At 39.9% G+C, this 16274-nt stretch overlaps 3 protein-coding genes across 3 annotated transcripts; all 3 read left to right on the forward strand.

The window, feature by feature from the left end:
- The first annotated feature begins 269 nt into the window (after nt 1-269).
- On the forward strand, nt 270-1592 carry LOC121053563 (glycine-rich cell wall structural protein 1.8). Its single transcript, XM_040521048.1, has one exon. It carries the CDS (start codon nt 270-272, stop codon nt 1002-1004), a length of 735 nt encoding a protein of 244 aa, XP_040376982.1. The 3' UTR covers nt 1005-1592.
- Nucleotides 1593-7468: 5876 nt separating this feature from the next.
- Nucleotides 7469-11686, forward strand: LOC102720680 (choline-phosphate cytidylyltransferase 2). The gene is made up of 8 exons (XM_040521047.1): nt 7469-7780; nt 9156-9269; nt 9381-9476; nt 9808-9850; nt 9986-10141; nt 10264-10344; nt 11075-11173; nt 11263-11686. Exons 1-8 carry the CDS (start codon nt 7527-7529, stop codon nt 11386-11388), a joined length of 969 nt encoding a protein of 322 aa, XP_040376981.1. The 5' UTR covers nt 7469-7526; the 3' UTR covers nt 11389-11686.
- A 1329-nt stretch (nt 11687-13015) lies between these two features.
- Nucleotides 13016-15717, forward strand: LOC102720956 (haloacid dehalogenase-like hydrolase domain-containing protein 3). Its single transcript, XM_006648294.3, has 5 exons — nt 13016-13077; nt 13200-13268; nt 13853-14219; nt 14874-15080; nt 15182-15717. The coding sequence occupies exons 3-5, from the start codon at nt 13962-13964 to the stop codon at nt 15485-15487; spliced, it is 771 nt and encodes a 256-aa protein (XP_006648357.1). The 5' UTR covers nt 13016-13077; nt 13200-13268; nt 13853-13961; the 3' UTR covers nt 15488-15717.
- Nucleotides 15718-16274: the final 557 nt, after the last annotated feature.

Raw genomic sequence — 16274 nt, forward strand, 5'->3', positions numbered from 1 at the left:
TCTCTTTCAAAGATTAAAAAAAAAGAATGGAAAAGGAGAGAAGCTGCCTCAAGCCAACGGCGCCGAGTGTGTGGGGCCCACCCGCCCGACGCCTTCGCGGAAACCCACCTCGCGCTTCCAGAAGGCGGCTGCCCGCGCATCCTGGCCGTCCGTTCGCGTCGCTGGGCGATCCGACGGCTCGCCTTGACGTTTGACTCGTCGCCGTCCTCCCTATAAGTAGCCCGCCTCCGTCTCTGCCGCCACGAGAACTCTTCACACTTACGGCGACCATGGGCGACGCCGGCGGCGGCGGCGGCATGGCGGCGGCGCACTGGGCGGCGCTCTACGGCGGAGGCGGAGGCGGAGCCAATGGTGGCGCGGCGGCGGGGGAGGGGTCGGGGTTGACGGTGTCGAGCCCGACGTCTGGGGGGTCGGGGGGGAGCCCGACGAGGGCGGCGGCGGCGGCGGCGCAGCAGGGTCCGGGCGTCGAGGCGGGGCGGGTCGGGAAGCCGGCGAGGAGGCGGTCGCGCGCGTCGAGGCGGGCGCCCGTCACGCTGCTCAACACCGACACCTCCAACTTCCGCGCCATGGTGCAGCAGTTCACCGGCATCCCCTCCGGCCCCTACGGCCCCGCCGCCGCCGGAGGCGCCGGCCCGGTCATCAGCTTCGCCGGCGGCGGCGGCGGCGACTATGGCGGCGGCGTGATGCCCGTCCGCCCCTCGCCGACTCCGGCCTCCGTCATGTCGTTCGACCACCGCCTCGGCCACCAGCACCACCGCCACGCCTCCACCCCCGCCGCCGCCGCGTCGCTGCAGAGCCAGCTCTTCCGTCCCCACCACCACCACCCGTACGGAGGCGGCGACGTCGGCTACGGCGGCGGCGGCGGCGCCATGCCCGGCGACATGTTCCTCCACGGGTTCGAGTCCTCGCCGGAGGACAGGCTGCTGCTGCAGAGCATCCAGGCGGCGCAGATGCTGCCCAGGCCGGCTTCGGCTAACAACACTAATGGCTACAACTTTGGGTGATTCATTAGCCATCACACACACACTTAGCTGGGTAATTAAGGTAAGCATCAAGTGCTAATTAGAGAGAGAGAGAATGATATTAGCCATTAATTAAGGCTATGTAGATCAGTGATACCAATCAAGATGCATGCTTGATTGATTGCTTAATTTTCTCTCCTCTTGGTTAATTATCACCATGATGATGTTTCAATTAATCAAGGTTTTATCTTTTTTTTTTGTTGGCCTTGCTGTAGAAAAGAGAGAGGGATGAGCAAGGCTAAATTAAGTTCTTTAATCACAGTAATTAGTGGTAGCAAGCTATACTTTCCTCATGTGAGTTTAGCTTAGCTAGATGCCTTAGATGGATGAATGTGAAATGGATTATTGGAAAAGATAGCACGCCATGTAAATATTTCTCAAACAGTTTGGTTAATTTTTGTGCACTTTCTGTGATCGCTAGTGCAAAAACTTGATATTGAGGAATCTTTTCTTTCTGGATTGCCTTGCTTTGGAAGCAAAGTTTGAGAATGCTATTATATCCTCTCCTAATTAATCAAGTCGATCGCATTAATCACATGTTGTTTTCTCGAATAAAAATGTGCCTTTTTTTCTTTCTGGCTACCAACCCATTGGGTTTGATCAATATTTTGTCCTCTCCTGTATAAATATATTCTTCGAGTTATGTATTAGTGGCTGAGCCATCACATAAATATATTATAATTTTTAAGCTATGTCTTAACCGCTGACCCATCACGTATATAATTGAATTTTTAAGCTAGCTGTTAATTGTACAATATATCCTTATAATAAGTATAAGACCAACCTTTTCGAACTTTGATTATAAATACTTACTCTACCCCATTGATCAATTCCAGATAATTTAGTACACACATAAAACTATCTTTATGGTTCTATTTACTTACTTTTTTGGTGATGAAATGTTATGTAATAGTTATGCACACATCTATTTAATCCGTTTTCTTTTATTCGTAGTTCCAAAGTAGTGTCATATTTCTTGGGATAATTTTTTTTATCAAAGTGGTCACTTATTTTGGGATGATGGAGGGAGTTTCTTTTAAAATATTTAATTTATAAGCATGGAGACTATACATATAGATTTATCTTACTACATCAATAATCATTTATTTATTAGTATATATATATATATATTAAAATAAAAATTGTGGTTTAATTGTTTTTAAGGCCATGTACTTATTGAAAATATTAAGTATAATAGAATTAGAAAATTAACTGCTAAACCATCTTGTATATGTAATGCATTTTTAACTAATTAATGTATTAGCCGTTGAGCCATTGCGCATGTGGATGGCTCATTGTATACTACTTTCATTTTATGTTTGTGTAGAATTGTAAGTATTCTATATTTATGCAAAAGTAAGTTTTTTTTTATGAATGAAGGTGGTGGTATCTATTTGTCACACATGCTCCATTTGTTAGAGCAAGTTCAATAGTTAGCCAACTACTTGTTCCAATTCATCTATAGTCAATCTAATAGTCAATTCATACATTAGTTACCTACAAAGCATTAATATATGTCGCCACATATCTTAAACAAATTGTATCTTGGAGCCCGTGCTACAGCTGGCTACAAATTAGTAGCCACTAGTCTTATCTCTCTTCTCTTATATCTTTAAAATATATTTACAGCTGGCTTATAGGCTGCTATTGTACCTGCTTTTAGGTGGTAGATATGGATGGATTCATAGGTCTATGTGCTTAACAATTTTTTGGTTCCCATAGTAATAATCTGTAACTCGATCGATCCCATGACGATCGGATGATGCAAGTCAAAGTCATAACTGTTTAGAATAGTCCAACTCAACCATTAATATTGTTTAATTAATTTAATTAACTAAACTAACTAGCTAGGTCAGTTAAACATGCTGTATGGTGTGCATGTAGCTATCAGGGGCGAATTTACCACCGGTGCTAGGGGCTTCAGCCCCTCCTAACTGGTTGACGCTATTGAAGCCCCCTAGCTCCCAACAATTTTTTTTATTACTGAAAAGAATAAGGGCTGAAAAGAGAATAAAATCTGAAAGTAGATTTTAGCGTTCATACGTCTTTAGTTCTTTTTCTTCTAGTTTTTCCTAATATTTTTTTCTGGATCCGCCACTGGTAGCTATGGTAGCATCTCTCTTTGTTTGTTTCTACACATGTATGGATGAATATATATGTTGCTTTGTGTTGTCTTTAATTTCCCTTTCAGGGGTTTGTTTGTTGTGCAACTCAGAAGATCTTTTGATCAATCCATGCTGCTTAAGGTCAAGCATCCACATGGGTATTATATTTGCACGCTACTTCTTCCGTCCCAAAATATAATCGTACTTATAATTTAAACCATGTACCACAATATAAAGCATGTATGCATTGATGCCCATGATTTCATAGCCAATTAGATGCTTAGAACTTTATCTAAAAAATTAGATGCTTAAAAAAGGATTATAATCAATTCAATATTTAAACATTAGCCATTGAAGTGACTAAAGAAAAATCTTTTAACATCTCCTTAATCTATATAAATAACCTAGAAATATATTTTGGAACATAGAAAATGTGATGTATCATATGTGCTTATCGCATATGATTAAATAGTAGGCGGCATTTAGCAATTGATATATTTGTGACTCCTGAACGGGGTTCCATGTTATAATATGTTTCAAACACTACCCCCATCATTTTTCATTTCTTTTTATGTTTATAAGTTAAAATTTAAATTCTTAACTTACATTTAGTGTTAATTTTAGGGTTTTTTTATCGTAGTTTATATCACTAAGAACACATATACAAAAGTTCTACACACAAATTATATTTCGTCCGTAAATATGAGCTTTGGCTTTGTTATGACTTCACGCCACGGACAAAGATGTATATGCAATCGAGTCGAATACTATCTGCACGTATAAAAGGAACTCAAATGTAGAGTATATCCGAAAACCTTAGCACTATTCACTTTAATTGATCTCTCTCTTTTACAAGATGGGGATACAGGCTTTTATAGTTCCGGATCTCCCCTTGTACAATTACTAAACTGCCCATAAGTAGTTACACATAGAGCTAGAGAGTATGATCGTAAAGTCTCTAGGCCCGGGGGACCGCAGTGCCAACTGTCTTGGTTATCTGAGTGCAATTGAGTATTGGTCCCCTAGTATCCAGTAGGAATATACCTAGAAGTCTTCTTCGGCAAGCTTCGTCATGCCTTGTTTGGTAAGCCTCTACCATCTTTATTCGAATCCTTCCTTCTAGAAGCCCTACTGCCTTGGCTCGAAGACGTTTCCAAGATTCACACGCATATGCAAGTCACAACATTGTCTGAGAGCCAAATTATCACAACATGCCTAAGAGTCGAATGTCATAACATGCCTGAGAGTCGAATGTCACAACATGCCTGAGAGTCGAATTGTCACGACATGCCTGAGAGTCGAATTGTTCGGGCGAATGGGCAAAGGGGATGGCCCTCTACGTACCAACAGGCTTTTTCCCTAGAAAAGCCAAAATAATGACACCGTACCTATTTGTGTGTTCAATTTGAAGAGCATAACAATTATTAAACAAATAATATTTGAATAAGAGTTGAAATCACAATGAGTGATACAAAACCTGACAATATCACAAAGGCATGCACCATTCCAAAAACGCCATTTGTGCCCATACCCAAAAAATTCAAAAAGGAATTTCGCTAATGCTCACTAGAAAAAATATATATACTAGGTCTGGTTGATGCTCTAATTAATTTGGTTGAAAAATAACACACTCTTTCATGCAATGCATGGTTGTAATAATGCAAGTCAATATAAAATGTTTGTATGCCTAATCATCCAATGTTAGTAGAGGGCGGAGTTCTGACGTGTCAAATTAAGCTCCAAAACATCGTGTGCTTGTTTGAAAGAGATCATCGGTGACGGCCGGCCAGTGCTTGTCTTTGCCTAATCAACTAGGCTTGCTTGCTTCGCGCCTAATTACTCTCTACCCGTTTTACACTTGGATAGATACATGTAGTTTCAGATGGAGACATGTAGTTTTTGTAACTGTATTTATACGTGTGAGTATGTATGCTTGTCTGTACGAACAGGACAAAACTGTCGAGGCAACTTTTGCTAGCTAGAGCTGAACAAAACCATACAAAAATTGTTATGGTTGATTAGTCTATTATATACTCTCTATGTTTTTTTTACGCCATTGACTTTTGAGCCTACGTTTCACTATTCTTCCCATTTAAAAAATTATATAGTTATTAATTATTTTTATGATTTGATTTATTACTAAAATAACTTAATAAACTAACTTATAACATTTCATATTTACATAAATTTTTGAATAAGACAAACAGTTAAACTTAGATCCAAAAGTCGACGGCTAAATAAAAGAAACGGAGGAAGTATTATGGAATTATCTAGTTACTTCGCTTGAATGGTTTGGTTTCTTGATCATTTTATTTTATTTACTATTTACAAATAACTAATTTAACTACCGATATAATTTGAGTTCACCCACCAAGGTTCAAATCGTAGAAGTTATACTTTCTTTTGTCCAAAAAATTTGCTTTAATTTTAGGATGAAATGTTAGCAGCCCACAGAATTACTATATTTGCCAAACATATGTTGAGCGTTCAATTGATCATCCTATCTCTCAAACCAAACAAATTATTAGATTCTAGATGGCCTGTATATTTTTCCCCCTTCCTGCAATTTAGTTTAATCTAGCCAGGTCAAATAGGCAGCATCACTGAGGATAAAATCAAGCTCCAAAATCGAGTGTATCAAGAATTCGATTAATTGGCCGAGTCAATAAAAAAGAGGGTCAATTTGAGATGACGTCATGATCAAACAAGTGAAATCACCATGGCTAGCTGCTTACTAGTCATGAAAAAAAAAGGGGAATAATCCATTTTGATGACGAGTTGACGACAATAGCACACCCCAGTTGCAGTATTGTTTTTGACCTAATTGATCACTTTATAATCAAGGGATTACATGCATTGATATTAAAGCTCATCTCCCAGAATAAACCATGATGGATGTTAGAAACTTTCTTATAAATTATGCAAGATTTTCGCGGAAAAATAGTTCAGTTCCTCCGAAATTCCCACGAAATTCGTCCAAAGCGAATAGGCCCTAACTACATGTAAGTTCCAAAACCGAAAATCACACATCAAATAGAACTCCCAGCCAAAACCACATGCTGTACTTAGTGATGCTGTGTTGGTGCAAATTTGATTAGGGCACAGGTAGATTAGATTGCTCTCTGATACAGGAAAGGACTTAGGCCGGCCCACCAGCAATCGTATTATGCTAAGGCCCATATGGTAAACTTTGACGGCCCATCCTATTTTAGCCTAGGTTGTCACAGCCCATTTTACGAAGAAAACCAAAGCTGATGAGAAGCTTATGGTTATGGTTATGATCACGAGAAGCAGCTGAAATCCAAAAAAGTTTAGTTTATTTTCTGGATTCTACGATTTATGGGAAAGAGTTTCTGAGTTCTGAAGATTCTACGAGAAGAAAATGTAGCTACAGAAATTCCCAAATTAGCAATAGTCAATCATCGTTCCACGCCAGGCTGCAATGGCTCATTCCTTCCCAGGTGCTTCACCCGTCTAAAAAGTTATTTATTTTTAACTTGTGTTATACAAATTAATATAAAACCGTCATACAAAATAAAAAAAGAAAAGCAAAATTCATTTTCAGAATTCAGGAAGAGACACCACATGTCATGCACTCACACACCTGGGCTCCAGCTGACAGTGACATCCAAAACGGTAAAAAGAAAAAACAGTAAATTTCGCAAAATTAGATATAGTTTGACTAAATTATCGTACAACTGCATATTCAATATTTATATCATAAAACTACATGTTTAATGAAAGAACTATATGTTCTAGAACTCCAACGTTGTCTCTTTTAAATCACAAAGCTATATTGTTAATAAAACTTATGCTAAATCTATAGCTTCATGATATAATTTCTTAAATATATAGTTTTGTGAAATTTTTAATACAATGTCTTAGATATGTAGTTTTATATATACGCTTTTGGGATGATCTTAACAGCATATTTGGATAAACAAAATAATTTATGAATAAAACTTATATATATATATATATATATATATATATTCTAAGCGATATAAAAGGTCAAAGCTGAAAAATATACTTTGGTAAAACAATTCTAAAGTCAACTCTAAACTTTAGATTTTAAAAATTTTAAATTTTAGCTTACGAGTATAAGAAAAACGAAAAAAATGAGGTGTTTAGTTTTGTAAAATTGCTCGAATTTAACTTCTTGCCACTCTTACAAATATCACATAACATATTTGTCACCTTCTGTCTATCCGTCTATCACATGTGACCCAATGATAATTTTGAGTGACAAAAAATTAATTATTTTACGTAGATACATGATGATGACGTCACCACGTGTTCCTCTCGATTCTCGAATGCTTCTTCTCCTTCCCTTTCCCCTCTCTCAGTCCTCTCTCCCTCCCCTCCCGAACCTTCTTGAATCCTCCTCCTCTGCATCGCCATGGCCGACCACCACGCCACGGCGGACGCGGCGAGGCAGCCGCAGTCGTCGCAGGAGGAGGAGGAGGACTGGAAGGAGGCCGAGGGGGGAGACGTCGAGGCGCCGGCTCCGGCCGCGGCGGCCAGGGCCACGGCCGACAATGGCGGTGTCGGCGCCGGAGGTGCGGGGGACAGGCCGATCCGGGTCTACGCCGACGGAATCTACGATCTTTTCCACTTCGGCCACGCCAAGTCGCTCGAGCAGGCCAAGAGGCTGTGAGAAATCCCTCCCTCCTCCCTCCATCTCCTCTCGCGGGTCTCTACTCATTCGATTCGATCTGTTCCTCGTGGTGATGTCGTGATTGGCTATGTGTTTTTTTTTTTGATTTGGAGGATCTTTGCACGGTGTGATCAGAGGTTGTTTGCTCGTTTTGGGGCGCTTGCAGCGAGAGATTTGAGCGAGAAAAGTTGCTTCCTTTAGGACATTTAGTTCATTAGTTGGGAATCTGACGCCATTGTCAGTTTCCTCCTGCGAGTTGCTGTCATCTGCGATGCTTATCTGGGTAGATCGTTTCGATGATTTGGTGTAGAAAGTGTCTTTTTACTGTTGCCGATCAGGAGGTAGTCTGACGGTGAATCTTGCTGTAGATAACTTACTAAGAAAAATGGATGGATGATAATTGCAGATTTTTTTCGTGCCTTTTATCATTTGAGGGACATGCTTGAGCAATTTCAGTAGGTTTCACCTAACGTGATATGACTCTGGATGTCCTTTCTTGTTTGTTTGCCATATCATGGATCATTCAGAGAGGAAAAACTATTGATAGATTCCTTCAAATAATAATGCTGTTTGCTTTGGCATTATTGTGCCATTCTCGGTTTAATGTGTGTGGTAATCTTGCTTTGTTGCATTTCAGCTGTCGAGTAACTGAGATTATTGGTTCGATGTGATCAAATCAATCTGGTCTGAGGAAATGCGCTTTTCTGTTCCAAACTAGTTACTGTTTTAAGATCCATTATGAGTTCCTTACACTTATCGTTCACAGAAGACCTGTTGTGTTGTAGGATGGTTACTTCTTAACTAATGAGAAGTGCCATGTGCTGTCAACCCTGTAGCCCTGTAGCTTATGGGGATTGGGACTCTCTTTTCCTCAAATATATTTTGTGTAAATAATAATATTAGTGTTCATATGGCATGCAGACACAGGAGCTCGAAAATGCTTTCGGCTATTTATGGGGAAAGTGCAGTGCTGACTTTTCCGAGGCATATTTAACTTTTGCAAGGAACCTTGCACTTGCAGTCATTCTCTGTTTCTTAAGCATGAAGCTGTGTTTCTATCTTTAAAGGTTATGCTGCGTGATCTTGACAAACATTATTATTTTATCCAATTGCACACCTCGTAAAAGAAAAACAATTGTTTGCTTGCCTACTTGGAACCACCCCTTTTTTGGTTATATGTTACATAGATTTGTGCATACTGAGTCACCTTTTTTGTGTTTTGTGCTATGTAGATTGTGTGCATGTATTAATGTAACTTCTGAATAGTAGCAGCCTTGTTAAAATTTGTATTCAATATATAGAAATCTATTTACCGGATCTTTTGTAATACGACAAAGATGTTAATTGACTGAATTTCCTTCAATAATTTAGGTTTCCTAACACATATCTCCTTGTTGGATGCTGCAATGATGAGTTGACACATAAGTACAAAGGGAGAACTGTTATGACAGAGGATGAGCGATATGAATCACTTCGTCACTGCAAGTAATCTTGTCTCATGCTTTGTTCTATTCACGTATTCAGTAAGCCTATATTTTTATCTTTTGTTAGTTTTTTTTAAATATAATAACAATACATATTTTCTTCTATTCCCAGGTGGGTTGATGAAGTCATTCCTGATGCTCCATGGGTGGTAACAGAAGAGTTCCTGGATAAGCATAACATTGATTTTGTTGCTCATGATTCTCTGCCGTAAGCATTCTGAAAAGACCTTTATGTTTTGAAAAAAGTCCATTTTACTCACCCGAACTATTTCACTAGATCAATTTGACCCCCTAAAGTGTTTTTTGGCTCATTTTATCCCCTGAACTGTTGAAAATGGTTTACTCCACTCCTTATTAGCATTTCTCTTTGTTACTCCCCATACGAGTATTTTAAGCTTATAAGGGGTTAAGTGCTCCAGTGAAATTATCCGGGGGAGTAAGATGAACTTTTTCTTATGTTTTTAACATAGTGAACACTTCTGACTGCGATAATACCTATGCTGGTATTTTTATTTTTTTTCCTATTTAAATCTATACAGGTATGCTGATGCTAGCGGAGCTGGTAATGATGTCTATGAATTTGTGAGTCCTAATTTCCCAAACTGTTGTGTTCAATTATGATATTGATTATTTCTTTTGTGGTAACAGTTATTATTTGTGTGTACTTTGGCTGTTTGGCATATTTCTGACAGAGAACAATATCATTATGTTTATCAGGTCAAAAAACTTGGTAAATTTAAGGAAACTCAGCGCACAGATGGGATATCAACGTCAGATATTATAATGCGGATTGTTAAGGACTATAATGAGTACGTTATGCGGAATCTAGCCAGGGGGTACACCAGAAAGGATCTTGGTGTCAGTTATGTGAAGGCATGTGATACTAACCTGATACTTTTACCTCAATTCCAACTTGAATAGGTGGTCTTTGTATTTTAACAGTTTTGCGGTAGTGTTTTGAGGTGACCAACTGATCTTTGATGCACCTTTATCAGGAAAAACGACTGAGAGTTAACATGGGATTAAAAAGCCTGCGTGACAAAGTGAAGCAGCACCAAGAAAAAGTAGGGGAGAAGGTACTTATATTCACAATCTTCCTAATTTGTGTCAAAGTAGGGTTTAACAATTGTTGCCATCTTAGTTTCTCTCTATGTTGATCAGTAGTTGGTTAATGCAGTGCTACTTGCCTTGTATGCCAATTTTCTTTTGATAACCAATCTGAGTGTGACATTATGGCATATAAACGTATAATCTTTTATGGATAACGTTTTGTTAGTTCAACTAGTAAGGTTTTTATTGGGAGCTAAAAATGCATTCTCAAGTTTACCATCATGATGATGCTACATGCCAATATCTTCAGTTTGACATACTCTCTTTTCTAGTTCAACTAATCTTTTGGTGTTCAAAACCTAAAGAATCCAAATCTGATATATGTATCTTGTTTACCCTTGTACTTCAAACAAAGACAATATTTTTTCCTTTTCAAGTTGCAAATTACTCCGTATTTTAATAAATATCGTTGTTGACTTTTTGACACACGTTTAACCATTCATCTTATTTAAAAAACTTCCATAATTATTATTTAATTTGTTATGATTGGTTTTGTTACTAAATATATTTTGATTATGGCTCACATTTTCACATGTTTGTAAAAATTTTTGAATAAGATGAACGATCAAGCGTGCTCTAAAAAGTCAATGGCATCATCTATTAAAATATCGTAATAATATTTTAGACCGACAAACCTATCATTTCCTCTAAAGTTAACCTGTCCAAATGTTTTGAAAATAAACTGGCCTTTTGCAGTGGAATACAGTGGCAAAACTCCAGGAAGAGTGGGTAGAAAACGCTGATCGATGGGTTGCTGGTTTTCTAGAGAAGTTTGAGGAAGGCTGCCACTCAATGGTGGATCTCTCTCTGCCGCTCAGTGTAATATAGCATATGCTTCAAGGAATTCAGTGCTCACTTTATCTTGCTTTGAAAATTTTCCTCAGGGAACTGCCATCAAAGAGCGGATCCAAGAGAGGCTCAAGGCACAATCCAGGGATTTCAGCCTCCTACAGTACGACGGTGAGGATGTCGACGAGGAGGACGACGATGACGACGATGTGCGAGATTAATGCCACCACTGTAAATATACATCAAGTCTGATACATACATACCCTGCATGTAGCAGATCTTCAATCCTTCAACATGCCATGTCTCCCTCTCTCCATGAATGGTGAACTTGTGCTCCCCAGGTAGATGGTCTTGGTGCTGTGTTGTAGCAGTAGAACATGCTTTTTTTGTTTAGGCAAAGTAAGCCTGTAAAAGACCTAGTCGATGGCCTGGATGGTTTTCTGGAAGATACATATGTGCTCAATTATGTTTTTGTTTAGAACCCAAGAACACTATATCTCAATTGGGTTATCTTACATATTTCTTTTGTAGTTATTGCCCATACCTTTTCTTTTGTCGAGTTCGTTCATTTTTGGAGATAAAGAACCAGAGCTGAGCAGGTCCAAGATTTACCAACATGGTGAAGAGCTGGTTAAATGGGGCATTTGTAAATTTATCATTGTTTTTTTTATATATATAATTTTTTTTTTGCAATTGCCCCCATGAATATATATGATCGTCCAATCAGGGTTTTCGGCATGAAAAAAAAATCATTACAGCGTTGCCAGTGGCTGTGCTGACTTGCCCCCATGAATATATTTTTTGTTAATTTTCAATAAAAAAACATATAAATAATTATAAAAAAAATCCTCCGGCGGCCGGGGCGCCATGGCACGATGACGGTCGCCCACTACGTCCACCGCTCCGGCGCCCTATTTAACCAGTCCGTCGCCGGCGACGGACGTGACGGCGGCGTCCCTGCAGCCTCTCGGCCCGATCGGCTGTCGACCATTTCAGGCACAGGCAGGAGGGATCATGATGTGGACGCTGGCTTTTCTGGAGTTTGAGAGCAGCGGCAGGAGGAAGACGACGACGGTGCTGTTTGCTCCTCCATCAACCCGTAAACTAGTAAAAATCAAAATCGCTCGTCACATTTGAATTTATACAGTAATAACAACGAAATATCTCTTTTTCTGATTTTTTTTAAACATATATAAAACGCATACGCTCGTAACATACACACAGTTATCCTTTCGAATGAACACACCCTTAATCCTTGCAAGCACCTTTAAATAATAAGCTGGCTGGACGGATGTCTTGTTGTCGTTTCGTCTAGTACACTGCTTATCACTGAAAGAAAAAAAAAACATAAATTTTCCTTTTTCTGGCTATGAGATTATGAAACCAAAAACTGTGGACCAAAACCTCCTGTATCGACAAATTCCACTGCTCCCCCACTAACCACCCCTAGTTTGGCCAAGCAGCCAGTCTCTCCCCAGCTCCAAATTTTATAAGATTTTTTTTTTTTGCCAAACAGTCCCAAACTCCAAGATGAAATCTTGGAGCTTGCAAGGGAGAAAACAAAACAAAAAAAAGCAAGCCTTTCCTTTGGTTCCTTTCCAATTGGCTACATTGCCATTGGAGCAGCTTGTTGCCTTCTTCAGACTTTCTTGAAGTCTCAGCCAAGAAAGCGAAGCCACAGAAGCTCAGGTGGTATTAGAATACGTTTGCTCTGTGCTGGGGCCATCTGGAATTTGAGGTGAGATTGGTTTGTTTCTTGCCATTTCATTTCCTTGTGCCAGGAATTTTGGTATCTCTTCTGGTGCCTTATTCTGATTCTTTCATGCCTCCTAAGTTTGTTTGTGTTCTTGCAGATTCAGGCTGCCATTATTTAGAGGCCAAAGGAAATGTCTGTCACTTTCTTGTCTGAGGTGTTCAGGAAGTTATGATTATGATGAATATGCTTAGTTTTATCAATTTGTGCTTTGGATTTCCTGTGATATTTGTCAAGGGTCGTAATATCTGATTACGTTTGTTCGTGTTCTTGGAGCAGACAGAAATATCTGGCACCATTTTTCACCATAATGGATACTTCTAAATCCTAATCATTGTGCTTTGAGAGGTAATGAGCTTGAGTGTGCTTTGTGGTCTTTAATGCTGATCTTTGATTGTGGCAAAATAATGTTGGTCTCTAATAGTGGAGGTTGCCCAGTTGTTCAACACACTTCAATTTTCTTGTGAAGCAAGAAGACGGCTACTACATTAGATTTTACTTGCTCCTTTTTTTTTTCTTTCTTGAGAAATAAATGGAATGAAAAAATTGTGGGCTTTAAATTTTCTTGCTTGGATTGCTTGAAAGAGTTTTTGCTCTTCCTTTTCTGGGAATGGTTGCCTCAATCCTGAGATTGCAGATTTAGGGGTTGCTTTCATAGAGGTGGTAACTTCTTTCTTGCTTCTATTTTGCCCTGTAGTTCAAGCCTTGCAGTTATAACATGTGATCTTGATCTTCTCTCATTACTCTATGCTGCTCCTGCTGTTTCATTTGCAATGTGATTTGGTTGTCAGAGGTATGAGATATTGAACTGCTACTTCTAGGTTGCTGAGCCGATCTTTGATATACTTTTTTCCTAGTTGTTCAGTTCTGAAAATAGTTTGTCAGGTCCTATTCTTCCTTTTTCTTCTCTTGAATAACTCTGCATTTTGCAGTTTGCAGTTCAGAAGACAAAACTCTGTCTGACAATTCTGGACGAAAGCAAAGATACAGAATCTGTTAGAAGAAGAAGCCAGCAATCTGATCATCAGTTCATCACCAGGCATGTCTCTGCTGTCGAAGCTGAGGCTGGTGACCGTGGACGTGACCGGGACTCTGATAGCATACAGGGGGCAGCTCGGCGACTACTACTGCATGGCGGCCAAGTCTGCCGGGATGCCGTGCCCTGACTACAAGCGCGTGCACGAGGGCTTCAAGGCTGCCTACGCCGCCATGGCCGCGAAGCACCCGTGCTTCGGCCATGCCTCCGACATGCCCAACATCGACTGGTGGAAGATGTGTGTCAGGGACTCGTTCGTCAGGGTAACAGAACATCTGCTGTCATCATCTTTCAAACCATGAAAAAAGATGATTTTTTAAAAAAAAATGCAGTGTTGCAGTGTTTAGCTTTTTCATCGTCTGCTTATTAGCTTATCAGCCGTAGCTAAACTTTGAATTTTGAAAGCTTAATTTCAGAGTTGATTTTAAGGTTATTTCATCTTATTTTGTTATGTAGTATTGGTTTTTAAACATCTAATAACAAAAATATAATTAATATCTATAAATTATTCTCGGTCCCTTTGTTTCGAACTTACGAACATTAGTATCAGGTAGATTTATATAGAACGAATTCAAACATACAACCTCTGTCCCAAAATAAACAAATTTCTATGTTTTTTTAAGAATTTTTGACTCTTCGTCTTATTTAAAAATTTTTGATGATTAATATTTTTATTGTTACTACATGATAAAACATGAATAGTACTTTACGTGTGACTAATTTTTTTAAATTATTTAAATAAGACAGATGATCAAACGCTCAACCTAGAAAACTTAGAAATTCTCTTTTTTGGGACGGAGTAGTATGTACAAATAATATATATTAATCAATATATAAATCTAAATATAGCTAAAATGTCTTTTAACATATGAAACGGATAGAGTAATCAAAATGTGATCTTTCTTGACATGGTGTAGGCTGGGTACGAGTACGACGATGCCACATTTGAGAGAATATTTCGACGGATTTACTGCACGTTCGGTTCCTCTGCCCCCTACTCGGTGTTCCCGGATGCGCAGGACTTCCTCCGATGGCTGCGCCGCAATGGCTGCGCCGTCGGGATCGTCAGCAACGGCGAGCGCCGCTACAGGGACGCCGTTCTGCCTGCGCTTGGTCTCAATCAGGTCTGCGAAAATAAATCTCTCTCTCTCTCTCTCTGAATCGAGCTCGAATCAGAATCGCGCTGCTTCTTGATGCTGGCTGGTGTGGTGCGTGCTGATGGAAGGGGTCGGAGTGGGATTTCGGGGTGTTCTCCGGCGTCGCCGGCGTGGAGAAGCCGGACAGGAGGGTGTACGAGGCGGCGCTGGAGATGGCCGGCGGCGTGGCGGCGGCGGAGGCGCTCCACGTCGGCGACAGCATGCGCAAGGACTACGCGCCGGCGCGCGCGGCCGGGATGCACGCGCTGCTGCTGGACAGGTTCCGCACCGCGGAGGCGGAGGGCTGGCGGCGGTCCGGCGCGGTGGTGCTCCCCGACCTCGCCGCCGCCCGGGAGTGGCTCACCGCCGGCGAGGCAGCTGCCCGAGACGTCTGACACAAGAGAGAAATGCAGCGACCAAAATGCATGGAAACTTGTAAAATATCACCCCAAGTTTCGAAACAAATCGCAAAAATTTCACGCGAAATCGAATTTGGTTTGCCAAAAATCTGTGCGCCGAATTCTGTCCATACATTTCGCCTTGTATGTATGCTTCACATATTGCAGTCTCTTTTCGTTTCAGCCTCGTTACCTACAGTTATGAATTTGTCTGGCAAAATTTAAATGAGCAAGAGTCATTCAAACAAGACAAGAATTCGGATACCTGGTGCTCCCTTTTGTTCGTAAATATTTGATGTTAACAATAAAATTTAGTCAAAAAATTTAAATTATGACTATTGATAATTTTTTTAAAAGGTATATTAAAACAAAAAAAAGTATGTACAAACTTGCTTTAAAGAGCTCTGTCTTAATATCATATAATTAGAAAAAAATTAACAGTAGTAGAAAAATACATACTTTAAAAGTATTGTCATATAAATTGTACCTACAAATATTATAAAAGTTGTATATAAAAAATCTGTATATAAAATGTTAATATTTAGAAAGTTTGTATATACGAAGTGTTCATCGGACAACTGTATCTGTTGCGCAAAGATTACAGCTTTTCGACAGAAAAAAAAAAGCTATTGTGGCAGTTTTGTTAAATTCATAGCTAAATTTGTAGCAAAGGGCGAAAGTTTTAACTTCGTAGCGGCAGTTCTATGAAATTTAATCCGGAGAAATGAGTCAACTAGGAAAGGCCCACATTTCAGTGACAGCGGAGACACTCCTGCATTATTGT

Source organism: Oryza brachyantha, chromosome 2, assembly GCF_000231095.2.
Source record: "Oryza brachyantha chromosome 2, ObraRS2, whole genome shotgun sequence".
In the NCBI taxonomy this organism is placed as follows: Eukaryota; Viridiplantae; Streptophyta; class Magnoliopsida; order Poales; family Poaceae; genus Oryza; species Oryza brachyantha.

Coding starts and splice junctions, on each gene's coding strand:
- LOC121053563 (XM_040521048.1), top strand. CDS start 270: ATGGGCGACGCCGGCGGCGGCGGCGGCATGGCGGCGGCGCACTGGGCG.
- LOC102720680 (XM_040521047.1), top strand. CDS start 7,527: ATGGCCGACCACCACGCCACGGCGGACGCGGCGAGGCAGCCGCAGTCG. Junction 9,270..9,380: donor GAATCACTTCGTCACTGCAA/GTAATCTTGTCT, acceptor TTCTATTCCCAG/GTGGGTTGATGAAGTCATTC. Junction 10,142..10,263: donor TTGGTGTCAGTTATGTGAAG/GCATGTGATACT, acceptor CACCTTTATCAG/GAAAAACGACTGAGAGTTAA.
- LOC102720956 (XM_006648294.3), top strand. CDS start 13,962: ATGTCTCTGCTGTCGAAGCTGAGGCTGGTGACCGTGGACGTGACCGGG. Junction 14,220..14,873: donor TCAGGGACTCGTTCGTCAGG/GTAACAGAACAT, acceptor GACATGGTGTAG/GCTGGGTACGAGTACGACGA. Junction 15,081..15,181: donor CTGCGCTTGGTCTCAATCAG/GTCTGCGAAAAT, acceptor TGCTGATGGAAG/GGGTCGGAGTGGGATTTCGG.